Raw genomic sequence first — 14,721 nt, forward strand, 5'->3', positions numbered from 1 at the left:
TTCAATGGACATTGTGCTGTGGAGAGAAAATAAATGAACTATTGATGGTCTGCTGTAGGATCAGCAAAGTCTGCCCAACAGTAGGTTGGGGACAGACTTCATAAGATAGGTTCCTGTGTGTGAGAAGGTAGCCGCCCACAGTGGCAAGGATTTATTTTGTGTTTGATTTTATTTTGGATGTTTTGCTGCATGCAGTCTGGTGAAGAAAATGGCATGAATAAACCAAACTGTTGTTTGCAACCACTTGTCGGCTATCTTACTGTGTAAACACACCCCCCCCCCCCCCAAGGGGTCATCCCCGCCTACCACCGAGCGAATCCCCACAAAAGATATAATGAAATATTTACAAAAATGTTAGGGGTGTACTTACTTTTTTGAGATACTGTATGTGTGGATAGATAGATAGATAGATAGATAGATAGATAGATAGATAGATAGATAGATAGATAGATAGATAGATAGATAGATAGATAGATAGATAGATAGATAGATAGATAGATAGATAGATAGATAGATAGATAGATAGATAGATAGATAGATAGATAGATAGATAGATAGATAGATAGATTACTGTGCAAACGTTTTAAGCAGGTATGCTGAAATGCTTTCAAAAATTCATATTTTAATTGTTCATTTTTATTTTTTTACAAAATGCAAAGTAAGCGAACAGAAGAAAAATCTAAGTCGAATCAATATTTGGTGTAACTACTCTTCTTAGGCTTCAAACCAGCATGCACACTTAAGCTGGATACACACTATCCAACTTTTGTGGTTGGATTTCCTTCAGATTTACCTTTTCTATGTAGTGCAAGGGCCTGCCAGATTGCATACAAATTGAAAGTGTTTAGGTTTGACCTCATATTATATGGTTTTGGTAAGTCTAAAGGAAAAAGTCTTCAAAAAATCTTATAGTGTGTATGGCCCATTACACTTGCACACTTTGTACACTTGCAGATAGTCAGGGGTTTTGTAGGATTAGATTCAGGTGTATGATTAAAATGTTACTAAACCCAAGAGCCTGCATTCACTATGTCTGGTCTTCCACAGTACACAGAATATGAAAATACAATAGTTTTAGTAAATATAAACTGCTAAATACCTTTTCAGCAGTTATAGCAGTGTTGTGACTCCTATCAGTGTCTGGTAAAGTTTGAGAAGGAGTTTTCATTACCCCATGAATGTCCTATAAAGATGCAGGACCCCTCTGTCTGGACAGTGCTGATTGAAGAAAATAAAAACCAACTCTCTAGCTATACACACCAAAGTGAGCATGTGCAGCTTGTCTCTAAGCTCTGTACTATCAGGAAATAATTAGGGGACATGGAAGAAGGGAAGGATCAGAGGAGACAGGATCAAACAGTCTTTTTACACAATGCAGAGTATTAACTTATTAGGTTCCACAGTGAGTATAACAAGCATGCTTTACTGCATAAACAGACTGATTTTACTGTTGTGGGTTTAGTAACACTTTAACCCATTTTACCAAGCAGGTGCTAATGATCATCAATTCCAAACTTAGGGAAAAACACAGTCATTAACTAAAACAGAAACAGAGCTGCGTAGGAGGCATAAAACTGGGTGAGGAACAGCCAGACTCTGCTACTAAGATGAAGATGACTAAGACAGTTTCATGTCACAGGTCATACACTATGGCAAGACTGAGCACAGTGACACAATGTAGTTATACTGCATCAGCAGGGTATCTTCCAGGCCAAGATTTCAAAGCAGACTAAAGCCTCGTACACACGCGTCGAAAATTGGCTGGGAATTTTCGTCCAACAACCGATCTGCTGATTTTCGGCTTGTTAGTATGATGCTTCCGACAACTGACTCCGACTTTTCGGGCGAAAAAAATCTGGTGTGCAGACTATAAATTTTTTGTCTGCCGTCAAAACACGTCCGATTTTCGTGCAGTCAGTACAGATTTCGACAGGGAAAAATCTAATGAGCAAGTCTGGGCATGCTCAGTGAAGAAAGAACACAAAGAAAGCTAACCAACACATGACATCACTTCTGAAGTAGAATTTTGTTGGGCGAGAAAATTCGTGTGCAGTCTAGGCACATTCCATCCAACAAAACACAACTCTGGACAAAAGTCGGACGATCGGTCGGCCGATAATCGTTGCGTGTGTACGGGGCTTAAGGTTTCAAGATGTGTTGTTCAAGCTCTTTTGAAGTCATATAAAAAACAGGCAACGTTGAGGACTGTAGACATAGTGGTCAGTCATGGAAATGTAATGCAGCAGATGAAAGACACATCGTGCTGACTTCCCTTCAACATCGGAAGATGTCCAGCAGTGCCATCAGCACAAAACTGGTGTAAACCAGTGTGACCCAGGTAAACCCATCAACTTTCTGAAGAGATTTGGCCAGAAGTGGTCTTCATGGAAGAATTGCAGCCTAAAAGCCATACCTCCAATGTGGAAACAAGGCTAAGTGACTCAACTATGCACAAAAACATAGGAACTGGGGTGCAGAAAAATGGTAGCAGTGCTCTGGACAGAGGAGTCAAAATGTGAAATATTTGGCTGTAGCAAAATGCAGTTTGTTCACAAAGAGCTGAAGGGCGGTACAATAAGGAGTGTCTGCAGGCAACAGTGAAGCACGGTGGAAGTTCCTTGCAAGTTTGGGGCTGCATTTCTGAAAATGGAGTTGTAGATTTGGTCAGGATCAAGGGTGACCTAATGCTGAGAAATACAGGCAGATACTTGACCATCATGGCATACTATTGTGGACACACATGATTAGCCATAAATGTATTCTGCAGTTGACAATGACCCCAAACATACAGCCAATTCCATTATAGGATAAGTCCACCCTAAAATTAAAATCCCTGCATCTATAGACCTCCACGATCTAAAACTGGCTTATCTAGCCCTGTAAAGAAGAAATGAGCATACATACCTTCTTTGAAGCCAATCCGATCCGGTCTCCAGTGGCGGAAGCCTCGAAGAGGACACGGCCAACCTCGGCTGTGAAATGAATGGGAAGTGACGTCACCTATAGACTTACTATGGGGCTTCCGTTGTCTGCTGTGTCCTCTGCACCCGCCTACACAGTGAAGCTGCGGCTGACAGCTCAGCATGGGATCGGGTCAGATTGGCTTAAAGATATGTATTAAGGACGCACTGTGGCTACCGTAGCTTGATTATGTGACCCGGCCCTGCTACCCTCGAGCCTAGACCAGGCTTTGTTGGCATTGGCCGACCCATCCCTGGGTAGGCTGGAATGAAATAGAGGCCCATCCCGTCCTTAAAGCTGAGTTGCAGAGAACCCACGTCCTACACCTGTGTGATGATGGGAGCGCCAAAGGCACGGTGCGGCAGCTGGAGAACCTTGGGCACTATCAGGCACGATTCTGATTCTCTGTATTCTCCCTTTTTTTTCTTTTCCTTTCTTCTTCTCTTCCCCTTCTTTTCCACTTTTTTTCTCTCTCTCTTTTTTTTACACTTGATGCTCTTGCCTTAATATGGAGGATATACCACTACGACCCGGTCTGGTGGACTGTTGGCAGTACATTTAGCATCTATACACACTGTAAGAGGTGGCTCGGATGATAATAGAGCTTCCCCATTGGGAGGTTTGCTGTTGCTAGACCCCCTCCTGTCGCCCGTCTTTGGGGACGGAGGCATGACTGGGGGGGGGGGGGCTCCTGGCGAGGTGTGCTGCATCGGGGGAGGTTTGCTGGAGGCAGTCTTTCCCCCCCTCCCCCGGTGCAGGCCCTGGCTTGCGGTCCTCTGAGGCTAGCACTGTTTTTTCTGTACTATACCCAGAGCCATTTGATGTCTACTTGGGCATTCGCTGCCAATAGCCCATTCTTCGTCATAGGGTAGATATGGCGTTGATTTTTCCATGCAAGATGTTCCCGGAAACTGGCTTTTATGCTGTTATGTTCTTATGCTTTTGGCCCTGTTTGGCCTTACCCCTTATCTTTTCCTTGTTGTACTGTATGTTTTTGTGTTAACTAAAATAAAGATTATTAAAAAAAAAAAAAAAAAAATGTATACTGATTTCTTCTTTACAGGGCTAGATAGGTCAGTATTAGATCGTGGGAACTATAGATGCAGGGATTTTAGTGTTAGGGTGGACTTATTCTTTAAGAACTATCTTCAGCATAAACGGGAACATGGAGTCCTGAAAGTAGAGATTTGGCCACCACAGAGCCTACATCCCACAGAAACAACAGGCATATTTAAAAATATATGACCCTATACCCTAATGTACAGCAGCATCATCCTTTGTTGTATATCACCACCGCTGATCTCCTGCAATCTCTTTGCAGCCAATTATGTCTAAATGCTCCTGCAACTGCTCCGTGTCATTTCTCAGGGAAGGTTTCCTGATGCTGAGAACAATAAATATTGGGAGAGCCTATGACAGGGTGACAACACATAAGAACAAGACTGATTGTTGTCACTCTATAACAGGAAGTGTCTAAACAATGACTCTCTTCTCAGGATCTCCGTACTTTAATGAAAGCTGCAGATTTAAGAATGACTTCTGAAATGACAGGAACACTAAATGAAGTGATTGGTACGTGCAATTCAATGTATTGTGGATGACAGGGGCGGGGGGCGGCTCCTCCCCTGCCTGCTGACAGAGAAGATCACGTGACGCTGCCCAAACCATAGGCGGGGCCGAAAGCGTTACCCAAGGCGCGTCCCCGTTCTTCCCAGTGTCTGGCCGCTCCCGCGGTCGCGCGCCTAGTGACGTCAGAGCGGCAGCGGAGAGACAGAGACGGAGATAGCGGGATACGGCGATACCGAGAGCCCGGGGTGACAGAACCGAGAGCCCGCACCGGCACCTAACAAAACGGGAACCTTACCTCGCCGTACTCCCGCCGGTCCCCAGGAAACTATCTCTCCTCATCTCTACCTCGCCGGGACCAGGACCCGGGACCCCCTCCGCCCGCTCCCGCCGGACCCGGGACCCCCCGAGCAGTCATGGGCTGCACCCTGAGCGCGGAGGAGAGAGCTGCGCTGGAGAGAAGCAAACAGATCGAAAAGAACCTGAAGGAGGATGGGATCACTGCGGCCAAGGATGTCAAATTGCTGCTGCTGGGTGAGAAAGCTGACCCCCTCCCCCATCACTCAGCAACATTCATCCAATATTCACCCAGTGCCTGCTCATGGGTGACAACACTGACTCCCCACTGCCATCCCCCCATACAACATTCACCCACTGCCTGCTCCTGAGGGACAACACTGACCCCACTGTCATCCCCTTACAAGATTCACCCCCCTTACAACATTCGCCCACACCCTGCTCCTGAGTACCAACACTGACCCCCACAACAATATTCACCCCACTGTCACCCCCCCCCCCTTACAACAGTCACCCACAGCCTGCTCCTGAGAAACAACACTGATCCCACCGCAACATTCACCCCACTGTCATCCCCTTGCAACATTCACCCCACTGTCATCCCCTTGCAAAATTCACCCCACTGTCATCCCCTTACAAGATTCACCCCACTGTCATCCCCTTACAAGATTCACCCCACTGTCACCCCCCTTACAACATTCACCCCACTGTCACCCCCCTTACAACATTCACCCACAGCCTGCTCCTGAGTACCAACACTGACCCCCCACTGCCTGCTCCTGGGGGAACAACACCGACCCCACCCCCCCACCATAACATTCACCCCACTGTCATGCCCTTACAACATTCACCCACAGCCTGCTCCTGAGGGACAACACTGATCCCACAGCAACATTCACCCCACTGTCATCCCCTTACAACATTCACCCACAGCCTGCTCCTGGGTGACAACACTGACCCCCACCACAACATTCACCCCATTGTCACCAGATGCCTGCTACTGGGTGACAACCCTGACCTCCTTATCTATAACGCTGCCTGCTTCTGCACACCATTCACCCAGTGCATGCCTGCCTACTGCTGACCCTTACACCCAGTGCATGCCTGCTGCTACTCTTCATCATTCACCTACTGCATGCCTGCCTTTGCATACCATTCACCTAATGTCACCATTCACCCACAGCATGCATACATTTACCAGTGCATGGAGGATCCTCCATTAGATTGGAAGCTTCCTATGAGATGAAGGCACACCCAGCCCCTGATCAGCACACTGCAGCCCCCCCCCCCCTTCTATCTATCTATCTCTCTCCATATATATATATAAAATGTGTATTAGGATCACATAGAGCCCATCCACTGTATATATCCTGAATGTGCTGCCCCTCCGGAGAAGCCTATAGCAATGTTCAGTTGATTTGTATGATTTGTATTGTAATGATATGTCCGTTGCTGTGCCCACTATAATCTCCACACCCCTCATTCCTCCAACATCACCCTTATTCCTCATTCCTCTCAACATCGCCCTCATTCCTCCCAACATCACCCCCAATCCACAGCATCACCCTTATTCCTCCCAACATGACCCCCAATCTACAGCATCACCCTCATTTCTCCCAACATCACCCCCAATCTACAGTATCACCCTCATTCCTCCCAACATTGCCCCCAATCCACAGCATCGCCCTCATTCCTCCCAACATCACCCCCAATCTACAGCATCACCCTCATTCCTCCCAACATCACCCCCAATCCACAGCATCGCCCTCCTTCCTCCCAACATCACCCCCAATCCACAGCATCGCCCTCCTTCCTCCCAACATCACCCCCAATCTACAGCATCACCCTCATTTCTCCCAACATTGCCCACAATCCACAGCATCGCCCTCCTTCCTCCCAACATCACCCCCAATCTACAGCATCACCCTTATTCCTCCCAACATTGCCCCCAATCCACAGCATCACCCTCATTTCTCCCAACATCACCCCCAATCTACAGCATCACCCTCATTCCTCCCAACATCACCCCCTATCTACAGTATCACCCTCATTCCTCCCAACATTGCCCCCAATCCACAGCATTGCCCCCAATCCACAGCATCGCCCTCATTCCTCCCAGCATCACCCCCAATCCTCCCAACATCGCCCCCAATCCACAGCATCGCCCTCATTCCTCCCAACATCACCCCCTATCTACAGCATCGCCCTCATTCCTCCCAACATCACCCCCTATCTACAGTATCACCCTCATTCCTCCCAGCATCGCCCCCAATCCACAGCATCACCCTCATTCCTCCCAACATTGCCCCCAATCCACAGCATCGCCCTCATTCCTCCCAGCATCACCCCCAATCCACAGCATCGCCCTCATTCTTCTCAACATCGGCCCCAATCCACAGCATTGCCCTCATTCCTCCCAACATCGCCCCCAATCCACAGCATTGCCCTCATTCCTTCCAACATCGCCCCCAATCCACAGCATTGCCCTCATTCCTCCCAACATCGCCCCCAATCCACAGCAGCGCCCTCATTCCTCCCAACATCGCCCCCAATCCACAGCATCGCCCTCATTCCTCCCAACATCGCCCCCAATCCACAGCATCGCCCTCATTCCTCCCAACATTGCCCCCAATCCACAGCATCGCCCTCATTCCTCCCAGCATTACCCCCGATCCTCCCAACATTGCCCTCATTCCTCCCAGCATCACCCACTGATGTGTGTTATAGTGGAGGGGGTATTGGGGTGATGATGGTGTATAATATGAAAGGGGTGATGATGGTGTATAATATAGTAGAGTGCTGGGAGTGGGGTATTGGGGTGATGATGGTGTATAATATAGTGTTGGGGTGATGATGGTGTATAATATGAAAGGGGTGATGATGGTGTATAATATAGTGTTGGGGTGATGATGGTGTATAATATGAAAGGGGTGATGATGGTGTATAATATAGTAGAGTGCTGGGAGTGGGGTATTGGGGTGATGATGGTGTATAATATGGTATTGGGGTGATGATGGTGTATAATATGGTATTGGGGTGATGATGGTGTATAATATAGTAGAGTGCTGGGAGTGGGGTATTGGGGTGATGATTGTGTATAATATGGTATTGGGGTGATGATGGTGTATAATATGTTAGAGTGCTGGGAGTGGGGTATTGATGGAAATCTTGTCTTTTCTCTGCCCGTACAGGGGCCGGGGAGTCTGGGAAGAGCACCATTGTGAAGCAGATGAAGTAAGTGTCCTCCCCCCTCTCCTCCCCCTCCCCCCGGGATGTGTGAGCCGCCATGTTGGTGCCTGGCCCTGTGTGCACTGATTGCAGGAGGAGCTGTTCTCTCAGCCTGGTGCTGAATCCGGGGAGCGGGCGATGTGCTGTGCGCTCCCGGCTCCTATTGTCACATTATTACACACCGATCACACTGACAGACTGCAATAATGGGGGGGCCATGGAGGTCTCCTCCTCTGCCATGTGATATGTACAGACCCCCCCTCCCCCAATGTCATCCTTCTATAGGGCCCCCTGATGTGCAGTGTGATCACATAGGGAGGGGGGTCACCGCAATCTTATAGAAGATGATAGTTCCCCCCCCCGTGATGGCGATCCGGTGTGATCAACTAACACCCCCCCCTTGTGATTTCTCCCCCCCCCCCCCCCCCGTGATAATTAAACATGGCCGCCTGTATGGATGAGGAATCTTCCCTTATGATGGGGGGGTTGTGTTAAAGATAATGAGATCTCAGCACGCGGTGTGATATTTTATTGGGGGGGGGAGGTGTGTATTAGGTGCAGATGGTATACTTGGCTTTGTTATGTATATCTGTATGTCCGGTATCGGTGATGTGTATATACAATGCTCGGATATGGGACGGTGCTGTGTTGTATGTGGGGGTGGGGGGGTCTCCTCGGCTCCCTCCCGGTGGATCGGAGTGTTTCAGGCGGTTCAGGAGGTGGACAGCGCCCAGCCGGGATTCGGGAAAGCTGTGGGCGGGGCCTGAGGTCTCGGCTCCTCTCGGCTCTCGTCGGCCGTATACGAGCCGCCTCCGGGAATTGCCGATCGCGGTCTCCCCTCGGAGCGGAGATCCTCGGTGCTGGAACATGCGGTGTGCTCATCACTGGGGGCTGGGCGAGCGATCGGTGACCACGATGATGATGTGTGGGGCGATCGGGGGACGGCACTCTGCTGATCCCATCGTGTGTGTTGTCAGGAATGTAAATCCTCTATGAGGTGTGCTCGGTGGGGTCAGCGGTCTGTGGGCTGGATTAACATTCATTGGGTTTGCATCTCCTCCATTGGCTGGCAGCTGGTTGTATGATGTGAATGTTAGGTCACTGCTACCTGGGGGGGTGCAGATGATGATGGGGATGGTCACTGCTTTCTGGGGGGTGCAGATGATGGGGATGGTCACTGCTTTCTGAGGGGTGCAGATGATGGGGGCGGTCACTGCTTTCTGGGGGGTGCAGATGATGGGGGTGGTCACTGCTTTCTGGGGGGGTGCAGATGATGGGGACGGTCACTGCTTTCTGGGGGGTGCAGATGATGGGGGTGGTCACTGCTTTCTGGGGGGGTGCAGATGATGGGGGTCGGTCACTGCTTTCTGGGGGGGTGCAGATGATGGGGACGGTCACTGCTTTCTGGGGGGGTGCAGATGATGATGGGGATGGTCACTGCTTTCTGGGGGGGGTGCAGATGATGATGGGGATGGTCACTGCTTTCTGGGGGGGTGCAGATGATGATGGGGATGGTCACTGCTTTCTGGGGGGGTGCAGATGATGATGGGGATGGTCACTGCTTTCTGGGGGGGGTGCAGATGATGATGGGGATGGTCACTGCTTTCTGGGGGGGTGCAGATGATGGGGACGGTCACTGCTTTCTGGGGGGTGCAGATGATGGGGACGGTCACTGCTTTCTGAGAGGTGCAGATGATGGGGGCGGTCACTGCTTTCTGAGGGGTGCAGATGATGGGGTCGGTCACTGCTTTCTGGGGGGGTGCAGATGATGGGGGTCGGTCACTGCTTTCTGGGGGGGTGCAGATGATGGGGGTCGGTCACTGCTTCCTGGGGGGGGGGGGGTGCAGATGGAGACGGTCACTGCTTCTGGGGGGTGCAGATGATGGGGGCGGTTTACAAATTGTTTCACAAATCTGAATCCAGCCCAACAAGAGCCTTCTAAGACTTGGGTGCCATTTCAAAGATAAACTGCAGGATCAGTAAATATCATCTATACATTGAATATACATTCATCATGTGTAGTCTTCCTTCAATCTTGGTGTGCATTTTGTATTCCTTCCAGATCTGAGCAGCAATCCAGTGTGAACTTTCACCTCTGTGTAGGAGCTTCCTGTAATAAAGACCAGTCATTGTTGCTCTCCCTCCTTGTGCAGGGTTGCTGGTCTAGTCTCCGCCCTCTCCTGTAGTTTTCTACAGTCAGTCTGTAGAGGTGAATTTGCTCTATTCTCTGCACCGGCTAGGTACAGCACAGTGAGAATGTCACCACCCTTTACAAGCTAATTTGTGGAGTTGGAAAAGCATTTCACAAAGTTGTTCATATAGTGGATTTATATCCTTTGTGGCTATTGTGTTATATTAGTGCAGCTTGGATCAATATAAATATACATATTCCATACCTGGTCATGATGTCACCTCTCCACTTCCTCTAAACTGAGAATGCTTTGCATTCATTGTGAAAAATGCAAGGCGTTCTGTGAATGGCGAGCATCCACCTGTGTTCTTTATGCAGTAGGCCAGCTGCTCAGCACGGGAACCAGAAGATAGCGGGGATCACCATAGTATCAGCTGCTCATACAGTGATTCTTCATTTCCTCAGAGGTTGGCCAGAAATTGGTCCAGCTTGCAAAAAAAAAACTCAGTATGTACATCCAGTTTTTACTATTTTTTTGAATGAGCAGGTGATAGGACTAACCCTTACCCCCCCTCAGACATGCAGAGGGATCCCGCGTCTCCTCACACTATTTGGAAATAAAGGTTCACCTTTACAAAAACATAATTGTGCATTTATTCTTTTTTTTTTTGGGGGGACCTGTAAAGTATTGCACCCACAATGAGCAGATTGCCAGTTTATTGCCAGGCTCCTGCATACTGTCTGTGTAGTTGTCTGCCCGTACCTCGAATACAGGCAAGCAGTTAATTGAGCTTCCTGTCACTCAGTAACAGTGCTCAAGTCGACAGCTGCTAAAGCTGTTGGTACTTGTAGTTCATTGATTCACAGGAATATATGAATCAATGACGTGAGCGTGTGGGCGGAGCCTTGCACGGTCATGATTTATTTAAATTGTGACAGCGGGTGCGGGGAGAAGATTCCTCGGCTTGCTTTCCCAAGGGGGTGGGGGGAGAGAGGGGCCTCCTAAATATGGGTGTAGCATGTTCAGAAATGGTGAAGGGGACAAACTGAGCTCAGTTGTGTATTATGAGCTCACGGACAATAGTTGACTAGGGGCCCAAAAGTAGTTCTTGCACAGGGGCCCTTTAGTAAATAAGTCTGACGCTGAATCCATCATACTGTGTATTGCCTCTTTTCATTCTTTCAGTAATGTTTCATGTAAACTACTGGGGAGCATGGATTTACTAAAACTGGTGTAGACTGAATCCAGAGCAGCTTTGTAAAGTAACCAATCAGCTTCTCAAGTCCAAGTCCACATTTGAAAAAAATAGATAAACAAATAAATGCACATCTATTTGCAGGATATTTTGCAAATCGGCCTGTAAAGCTTTGCAACCATGATCAGCGGATGGTGATGCAATGCCAGGCTCATGTTGACTCTTCCTCTAGCTCTATGTCTGGTACCAAGGCATGGGCGTCAGCAAGGGGGGGGCATGTGCCCCCTCCCCCTGGGATCTCAACTCCCTTTGTTAAGCCACTTTATACCATCCTGTCTGGTCTGTTTAATAATCCTGTGTGCCCCTGTGTCTGTGTATGTGATTTAAAAAAAAAAAAAAAAAAAAAAAGCCGCTCTTTACCAGTTTTCAGAGCGCAGATCGCCACTCACGTGACCCGCTGACTCTCTCCTCTTCCTGTCTGACAGCTGCCTGCAGCGGGTGGGGCCTAGGATTCCCCGCTGACGTAAGTCGAGAGTTGAGGAGGAGAGAGGCGGTGGGGGGGGGGGTCACATGAGTGTCGATCGGCGCTCTGAAAACTAGTAAAGACTGGCTTATTTTTTAAAAAAAAAAACAGACACAGGGGCACACAGGATAATTTAACAGACTGTAGACAGGGTATGAAACTACAGCAGCAGTAAGGGAAGATGTGGGCACTTACACAGGAGCAGACAGGCAGGGAGGGAGGGGGAGAGAGGACAGGAGAGCTGTGGATGACGGAGGCTCGTAAACTGACCACGATGTCAGGGCTCAGCAGCCATGGTTTACCGTGGTCAGTTTACAGAGGGGAGGACATAACCAGGCAGGATCAGCCAGGTATTTTAGGTGATAGAAGGGGCCAAATTACACAGCAAAGCACCGTGCTGTATAACATGCTTTAAGGGAACAGGATCAATTCTTCTTTTTTTTAGATTAACAAACACTTTAAAAATAAATGCTGCCGTTTCCCCTTTAAAAATAAACAGTTGCGGCCCTCACAGTGACTGATGTTGCCTTCATGACTTTGTGAAAAAGGGGCGGAGCATGAGTGACCTTAAAATTATGCCACCCACCCCCTGAAAAAAGCTCTGCGGACGCCCATGTACTGAGATGCAGACTATCAGTTGGAGAGTCGAAGGAAGTGTCGGTTCTCATGCTCCACTCAGAACCACAAGGCCGTCTGCAATGGTGGCTGATGGAACTTGTCATTTATTTATTCACAGATCTTTGTAGATAAATGAGACAACTGTGTGGGCAGAGCAAAAGTGATAGCAGCTGCAGGGGAGAAGAAACTCTGCATGTGCTCGCTGTGGGGTGGGGTAGTCCAATTTGCATACAAAAAATGAAAATTAGAAGCTGATTGGTTGCTATGTACACCTGTTCCAGATTCTGTCTAGATCCCCCCCAGATGTGTGTTTTCTAGAAAGACAGTTTATTCCCACAAATCTTGGCTTTTGATAGCTTGGTGAGATTCCTGAAATGAATGTGAGCCTGGGATGATTCAGGAGGTGCTGCTCCTCCGGGGTATCTCATTACTGCCTTGCGTGTCAGTCAACTCCCACAGGATGGGCTTTGTATGTAATTATTCATGTGTTCTTTAAGCCTCAGATTGGAAAATTAGTAGGGCAATTTTCTCTCCTTTCACTGGACTTCCAGGTGCTGAGTAATATGTTTTAATGATGTTTCTTAGCTATATTATCCAGCTTTGTACTGTTATTAAGAACACAGGATATGTTTTCTTTGTGGGGGTCATCAATGCTGATCCTAACACCCCCCCCCCCCCCCCCCATCTTCTGATATCTAACATTTTAGCAGGACATGAGGGTGCTTAAAATGACCTCCTGGTCCGAGACAGCTACCCGTGTTTCCCCGAAAATAAGACCGGGTCTTATATTAATTTTGGCTACAAAAGACGCATTAGGGCTTATTTTCAGGGGATGTCTTATTTATTTATGGTATGTAAAAAGACGAACTTAAAGAGGTTGTACACCGAGAATTTTTTTTTTTCTCTTCTTTAAATCCTGAAAGAGAAACCCATAATGAGCTAGTATGCATCGCATACTAGCTCATTATGAAATACTTACCTTAGAACGAGCCCCCGCCGTGCCGTCCGCTTACCTGTATGACGGGCGACATGTATAGTCGCCCGTCTTCCGGGATCGCGGCATCCGGCCATCTGATTGGCCGGAGCCGTGGTGACGTCACTCCCGCGCAAGCGATCTGCCGTTCCTTCAGAGCGCATGCGCCAGTGACGTCACTGGCTGCATTAAAGGTAAATATCTTCTAAACGGTGCATGTTTAGGAGATATTTACAGTACCTATAGGTAAGCCTTAATATAGGCTTACCTATAGGTACAACTTCCTGAGGAGGGTTTACTTCCTCTTTAAAGGGATTGTAACCCTTAGGCTTCTTTCACACGGTCCGCTCCGCTGAGCCGGGCGGATGACAGCTCCGTCTCCGCTTGCAGAGTGGAGAGGGAGGTGTCTCAGCACCCGCTGCCCTCTATGGGGGATCGGAGGAGAGCGGACCGCTTGTCCGCTCTCATCAGATCCGCTCCGCTCCGATTACTGAACGGATGGAAAAATAGGGTTTCCATCCGTCCAGATTTCAGCACAGGATCGGATGCGGATGGCAGCGGGTGTCAGCGGAGGTGACCTCCGCTGACACCCGCTGCCCCATAGAGCTGCATGGAAAACTGACAGGCGGATCTGATCGGACCGCCCGTGTGAAAGAGCCCATAAATAAATAAATATCCTGATCCTTTAAAGCATGGTAGACAGCACAGTGCTTGTGTTGTGTCATTTAGCTCTCTTTATGTTCCAAAAAACCTGGAATAAAATAATAAAATGTTAAAAAAAGTTCTCTCCCTGTCAGCTCAGGAGTCGGCATTATGACATTCTGTAATCCCAAAAATAAACCTTGGATAAAGTCATTGTAAAAATATGTAATGGATTTTGTAAAAATATTATGTAATGTGCAGTGTGTCTCCTTTTGTAACTTTATTGTGGAAAATACCTTATTTACAGCGCCACTGGGCACTCACGTGATCCTCTGGAGCTCTACTTTCCCTCTCCGAATACTGCAGAGGGAGGGGCTGAGATCAAAGATTTTACTAGGGCTTATTTTTGGGGTAGGGCTTATATTGCAGCCATCCCTGAAAATCATGCTAGGTCTTATTTTCGGGGTAGGGCTTATTTTCAGGGAAACGGGGTAATTAGATGTGATGCATAACTTCAGCCAGTTCATTGTAGTTTTCCGATGATGAATAAATACAGCGCTATTGCTGTCCTCATCAGCACATTAAG

The 14,721-nt window shown here is 48.2% G+C and overlaps 1 protein-coding gene across 2 annotated transcripts in view; it reads left to right on the top strand.

The window, feature by feature from the left end:
- The first annotated feature begins 4,662 nt into the window (after positions 1-4,662).
- GNAO1 (G protein subunit alpha o1) overlaps positions 4,663-14,721 on the top strand; it is a 414,541-nt gene continuing 404,482 nt past the window's right edge. The window contains exons 1-2 of one of the 2 annotated variants that reach the window (XM_082269907.1): positions 4,663-5,061; positions 8,016-8,058. In XM_082269907.1, coding sequence (XP_082126033.1) covers positions 4,944-5,061; positions 8,016-8,058 — 161 coding nt within the window. In that variant the 5' untranslated portion in view covers positions 4,663-4,943. The remainder of the gene's footprint in view (positions 5,062-8,015; positions 8,059-14,721) is intronic. The other variant, XM_082269906.1, reaches the window with a different exon arrangement.

This window comes from Pelophylax lessonae, assembly GCF_965119305.1.
Source record: "Pelophylax lessonae genome assembly, chromosome: 10".
Lineage (NCBI taxonomy): Eukaryota > Metazoa > Chordata > Amphibia > Anura > Ranidae > Pelophylax > Pelophylax lessonae.